We start from the raw sequence: 6,501 nt of genomic DNA on the forward strand, positions 1-6,501 counted from the left end.
GATGAGAACAGGATGGGTTTCAACACTGACAAGTGCAAGGTGCTGCACCTGGGGAGGAAGAACCAGCAGCATACCTACAGGCTGGGGAACCCCCTTGTCAGTGCAGAGGCAGAAATGGATCTTGGAATCATTATCGATGCCAAAATGAACATGGGCTGACAGTGTGGGGACGCGGTCAGATGCATCTCAAGCAGGTCCAAGGAGGTGATCCTCCCCCTCTATGCGGCAGTGGTCAGGCCACAGTTAGAGTACTGTGTCCAGTTCTGGGCACCGCACTTCAGGAGGGATGTGGACAGCACTGAGAGGGTCCAGAGGAGGGCCACCCACATGATCAGGGAGTAGCAGGGCAGGCCCTACGAGGAGAGACTGAGGGACCTGAACCTGTTCAGCCTCCACAAGAGAAGGCTGAGGGGGGATCTAGTGGCCTGTTACAAACTAGTCAGGGGGGACCCTACTCCCTACCCCCTGCAGCCAGGTCACATCCCCCTCCCCTTGGCTTGCTGGCCGCTCCTCTGGGGGTCTCGGCCCAGGTGCTGCAGCATGGACCCTGCCTGAAGGGATGTGCAGCATGGGATAGATCTAGTGCCTTTTTGGTGTCCCTGCTGCTGCTGCCTGCAATAGGGGGATTAAACTTCCCCTTCCCCTCGGGCTACTGGTGTCTGGCCACCATGGTACACAAGCGGAGCCTATTGCTCTGTCGGTGTCCATGCTCCCCCTCCATGCAATGGGGGATTAAACCCCACCTTCCCCTCAAGCTACCAAGGTCTGGCCACACCCCTGCTTCTGCCATTGGAGCAGTGACGGGGTAGGGGGCTACACACACCTGCCAAGGGCTGCTGCTCTCCTGCCAGGCTGACCCGGCAGCACTCAATTGCAGGGTTTTGCACCCCCACCCCTTTCTCAGCCAGCTGCAGCAGTGATAGTGCTCTGGCTAGGGAAGAGAGGGGTGAACCCTGCTTGGCTGGAACAGACAGCCCAGCCCAGGTCTGCATAGCATACTGGGATGCTGGGGGACTCTGATTCAACTTAAACCAGGAAGGGGTCTGGGACACGAGTTCCATAAAATGGTTTGACCTAATCGGTTAAGTCTAATACCACTTTGAACCAGGTTTATCTCAGGCTGGTTTTGGCCATTTTGAAACTGGTTTATTTGCACTGAACTTATGTTCTGTTACAGGTTTAAACCAGTTTCTGATAACTTAAACTGGTTTATGTGTAGCTTCTTTCCCTAGCCTAAGAGATACATTTCCTCTACAAAACCTCAGTTGTCTTCCTAACTGAAGATATTTGACAACTCTACCTCTTTTCTTTAATTCCAGTAACTTCAGCTTCTTCTTATACAGCTCCTATAAAACTTTTGACTTTAATCCTAATGACTTTTTTGTAGTATATCTGTGTTGCCATTACACAATTTTGTGCTCCTGACTTGAAAATCAGAATAATTACACTACAATCACTACGCCAATACTTCTACTTGCATATTTCATTCCATAAAACTCATCTTCTGGAAGTATTTGTTGCTGTCAATCCAAATGCATACATTTTTTAAATTTCATTTTAATTAATTTTTGTTCTCAGATGGTATGTTGCTGCTAGAAAATCCAAAGGGCGATAATATGCTGGATTTTACCAAATTTGTGGATGCTGTGTCCTGTATTTTCAATCTCAAAAATTCAAAACTGACCATTTTTAATGGAAAAACAGGTAAGCTGCCAGTGAGGATGGATTCTGTGTGTGTGCATAGAGTAGTGATTGTGGATTTTAAAAGTATATAAATGTATATTTATGAATTCCCATACCTTGGTGTGTGTGTGTGGAATCTTCAAGAAAACGCCTAAGAAATGTCTAGTTTGCAAAGTTTGATTTTTATTGAGCATTTAAGAATATGTTCACAGCTTGTTTAAAATGGTTGAAAGTAATTCTAGATGGTTTTAAATGATTCTTCTAAATGATGTTTTTGTCACTTATTCTTTTCCAATTTGTTTCTCTTTTTAAGTTTTTATTAGAGTGAAATCTGATCCATTGCAGGAAGCATTTTATTAGTTGAACATTATATCATATAATAAGAGAGTACTATGAAATAATTATTTAACCTATGATTTTGCAAACATGGTAGTAGATGAAGTTAGAACTTAAATTGAATACAAACTAAGTTTTCTTTTACTCAGATTCTTTGCTGCCTATGCTTTTACATTTTATAGCAGAATGGATCTATCTCCAGACCAGAATCCTTTTGTAAGTTTGAATCTGTGCTCTGTTAACAAAACAAAATGTGAAGTGTACTTAAGTTACACACTTAAGTTATATACAGAGCACATTTAGTTCAGCAATCATGCAGAAATAAAGTGGTAGATACAAGGTAAACAAAACACTGAAAAGTTTCAATTAGTGACAGTGAAACCTTAACAAAACAAGCTGGTTTATTTTCTTTTCCCTGAAATGAAGATTCTGTTTTATGATAAGATTTACTTTTCACATTCTCTTATATTAGAATTAAGTATCAATCATTTGGCTGGCAGCACAAATTGAGAACAAGATACACTAGTAATCGAGCCAGTCAATGAATAAATGAAAGAAAGAAGAAAATTATCTGTAGTGGTGTAAAAAGTTTGATTAACAGGAATGGTAAATGTTTTTATATTAATTCAGTGTTATTTACAGACCTGTCAGGTTGAAATGTTGATGTTGAAAGCTTTAAAAAAAGGTCAACATTTGAAATGAATATGGACACGGTGAGGTAGGCAATTCAGAGTTCAACTAGCTTGAATAGAAGAGAGGATAATTGACAGAAGTTAATTATTATAGAATGCTTACTTAATATGAAATAGCTTGAGCTTAACTTTAGAAAATATTAAGAGGAGGAGGAAGCTGGAGGTAATAACAACAGCCTAATCATAGTGAATGGAAAATATGTACAATTGGGCTGGAATTCCTACACAGCTATTAGAAATGGAAGAGTAGCTGGTTGCAGACATTAGAACAAACAAACAAAAAAAAGTTGCGCCTTACCAGAAGCAGTGCATTACTTTGACACAGCTCCTCAGTGTCTGCATAGATTGGGCACTTCAGTGGGGCTTTTTAGCACTTTTATCTAAAGCTTATTAAATCAGGTATTGGATTAAATGCTCCAAAAAAGCCCCACTAAAGCCCCTGATCTATACAGATGTTGGGCAAGCTGGGTGCAACTTGATGTGCTGCTTCTGGCCATGCGCTGGGCTCTGCGTGGCGGTGTGCCAAGATTAAAGTAAAGCACCCGGTTTTTGAGATTTGTTGTTTTTCAATGTCTGGAAGCAGCCAGTATGTCTGTGTATTATGTCATTTAGATTAGTAACTTTGCTTAGGTATGTTGTATGTCTCTGTTATCTGTGCACTTCTGCTTTTTTTCATAGCATGAAAAATAATACTTTTAAAAGTAGAAGAATTTATTTGGTATGCCCACATTATATAGATACACTACTGTTCAATATAGAAAAATTCATTTCAAAGACTAACTTCTGGGAGAAGAGGCACCTAGGGCATCAGATGTGGGCATCACCTTTGGGGAGAACAGAGGGTGCAAACACAGACACCATTACTAGCAGCACAGCCATTGGCACTGCCCCATGTGCCACTGCTGCCCAAGATGCAGAGCTGCCCTGTTACCTCTGATATCGAACATGCTCCATTTATCTTAATTTTTATGTTAATAGGTGGGACTGTTTATAGAACCAAGCTGAACGTTTCTGCTATGTAGAAAGAACATTGTTTTCCATTCAGAATTTTCTACTTAAACCATCAAAGTGGGTATTCGTTTCAGTTACAATCCCTAACACAAATTTTATTGTGGAGGGAAAAAAAATTGTACCAAATGGATTGGGAGTGCACTTTTACCTGAGCCAGCAAGGGAAAGAAAATCCCTGTTCCCTTTAGATTGTATGTAACTCCCTTTCTCGTGGAAAATTTCTGTGCGTCTGACTGGGTTTAGTATAACATTATTAGCTCTTGAATACTTAGAGAGATATTTTTATAAGTCCTTCTCTGTAGGAACAAGCCTTGAGGCTTTACTGTTGACATCATGCCAGTTGCCTTTTAGGGCTGGGAAGTCAATATTAGACTGACCTCAGCAGGGTAGAGTGTTTCCTTTCCTTTCAGCAGCCAAATAGGCTATAAAATCCATTGCATCTCAACTTGGAAGGTTCCCAGTAGAGTTAATAGTTTGGCAGGAGAGCTGGTTCTTCAGTGAATTGCAATTAGAAGCAGTTTAGAAAACCTGAAATGAATGAAGAATAGGGCAGGGGTCCTAATATCCGGTATGGGAAGGAGACAACTCCTTTCTTTTTGCTGGGTCATTCTTAAGTGATTTAAAAGAATCATAGAGAAGTAAGCCCGGAAGGGACCTCCATAGGTCATCTAGTCCAACCCCCTTCCTGAGGCAGGAGCATGCCTCTCCAAACCACCCTGTACAAATCCATTGTCTAACTTAGTAACAAAACTACACAGTCAACCCTGATTTAAAACCACAAGACATAACACTCTAACCTGGCACAGGTGTCAAGCAGGGGGACCATGGCACCTAATGTCCTGCTGCTGCATTGTTGCTAAAGTATGCTCAATAGATCCAAGAGAGGGCCACGCTCCATATTACAGAGGAAGGCAAAACCCCCCACAGTCCACACTAATCTGACCATGGGGTAAAATTCCTTCCTGACCTTAACTGTGGCAATTGGTGTAACCCTGAGCAGAGGGGCAAGACCCTTGAGCCAGGAACCTCTGGGTTTAAACCCCAGCAGAAGCACTGGCCCACCCTAGTCAAAACCCACAGCCTTAGCTGCAGCCAACCAATGGGTAGTGGTGCAGTGCTTCTGAGGAAGGTAGGGGAAAAAACCCTGATATATGTAGCTGCAGGAGGGGCAAAAAGTTCTCTCCTGTCCCCATGTGGCAACTAATAAAGCCCCGAAGCATAGGAAATACCCGGAGTTATAGCATAGGTATAGGTAAAATTGTGGCTTTGGCAAAGCACATTTCTAGGATCTTGTGTTTCTTTCATTGGTTTCCAGGTCAATCAGCTTCTGTAATAAAGTTCATATGCTTCCTGATTGGAAACATTTAATTTTTGGTTTGGATAATAGTTTAAAACTATTCAGTTCTTCCATTAACAAGGGATAAAATGTATAAACTTTTCCCTGTTTGCGCATTATTTCAGTGCTGTGATTATGACATGCTTTTCCAGCCATTGCATGCCAAGGGATTCTGAATAACAGCACAATTCACAGGAGCAAAGCATCTCAACAGCATGACTTAGGTTTAGGAAGCTTTAGGTTTCATAGAGGCAATTCAGTTTTAGGAAATTATCTAAAATAGTATGTTAATTGTTTGGGGGGGAAAAAGTTTTTAAAATCTTGTCACTTAATATTCCTTTCCTCTGTTTCTTTCAACACTATAGTCTTCACTATGTTCAGCTCCACTTTTCCTGACCATTGTTATTGTACAATTATTTTATAGACAAGTATATAAGCGCTTGTGGGTTTTTTTGTTTTTTATAAACCTATTTTACTGTCTTTTATGGATTTTTTTTATATTGTCCCACTTGATGCTTGCTATTCACTAGGGCTGTGCAAAACAGCACCATTTTGTTTCGACTTGTATTTCACCATTTTGATGGGACAGTGTTTTGTTTTGAGTTTTTAGTTTTGAAGCTGCTGTTCTGCTTCATTTTGTTGAAACTGTTTCTCTGTTTTGACATTTTGCCCATAGGCTATCATGGGGAAGCATGAGCCTGCCTATAACTTTGTCATTTTTTGGCAGATGAAAACAGCAGGGATGGTAGCTCCTTCTGAGGGCGTGAAGCCTGCCAAGTTTCAAGGAGATAGGTGCAGGGGTTTCTGTGAAGCTGCACCTCAGAGTCCTGAAAGCAAAACTCATGTGGGCCAAGAAGGAGGGTTGGGGGGGGGGGGGGGGGGTGTCTTAAGGTGCGCCCTCACTGGTGCTGGGGCCTCTGTACAACACAGTAGTGTGCCCCAGTGAGGTCTCCTCCTCCCCTGCAGGCTCATTTCAGTCCACCACTTTAAATAACAACAGATGATAACTTAGTAAGCAGTACTGTAGCACCAGCAGCATCTCAGGCAGCCATCACAGAGCCTTTCTTTCCTTTCCTGCAGGAGCTTCTTCTCCAGCAGCTGCCAGAGAAGTCTCGCTGCCAGCCCCAGCCCTGGGGCTTACATTTGCCCAGGGCCCTGCATCCTTGTGGTCAGCTGACCAGGGACAGGTGCTAGGGGTGTTGGTGTAAGGACATGGCACTGGCAGACAAGGTTCTTTAGGTCAATCTAATCTGGTGTCTCTTAGTAGGCCAACTGAATAGTTACAGAAATTTATCCTGGGTTGAAAAACCCTTTTTCAGGCTGAGGAAGCACCTGCAGTTTGTATGTGCCCTGTTCCTGGATAGAAGGAATTGGTAATGGAGCCAGAGGCTGGCATGCAATGCAGGCAAGAAAGCCAGCCCGTGAAAATGGAAATAGAGGCATC

The 6,501-nt window shown here is 42.4% G+C and overlaps 1 protein-coding gene across 2 annotated transcripts in view; it reads left to right on the forward strand.

The window, feature by feature from the left end:
- Positions 1 to 6,501, forward strand: part of IARS (isoleucyl-tRNA synthetase) — a 274,838-nt gene that overhangs the window by 237,011 nt on the left and 31,326 nt on the right. For both annotated transcript variants that reach the window (XM_014524559.2, XM_025215174.1), the window contains one exon: positions 1,579 to 1,704. In XM_014524559.2, coding sequence (XP_014380045.1) covers positions 1,579 to 1,704 — 126 coding nt within the window. The remainder of the gene's footprint in view (positions 1 to 1,578; positions 1,705 to 6,501) is intronic.

The sequence above is a fragment of the Alligator sinensis genome, unplaced genomic scaffold (assembly GCF_000455745.1).
Source record: "Alligator sinensis unplaced genomic scaffold, ASM45574v1 scaffold263_1, whole genome shotgun sequence".
Classification (NCBI taxonomy): domain Eukaryota; kingdom Metazoa; phylum Chordata; order Crocodylia; family Alligatoridae; genus Alligator; species Alligator sinensis.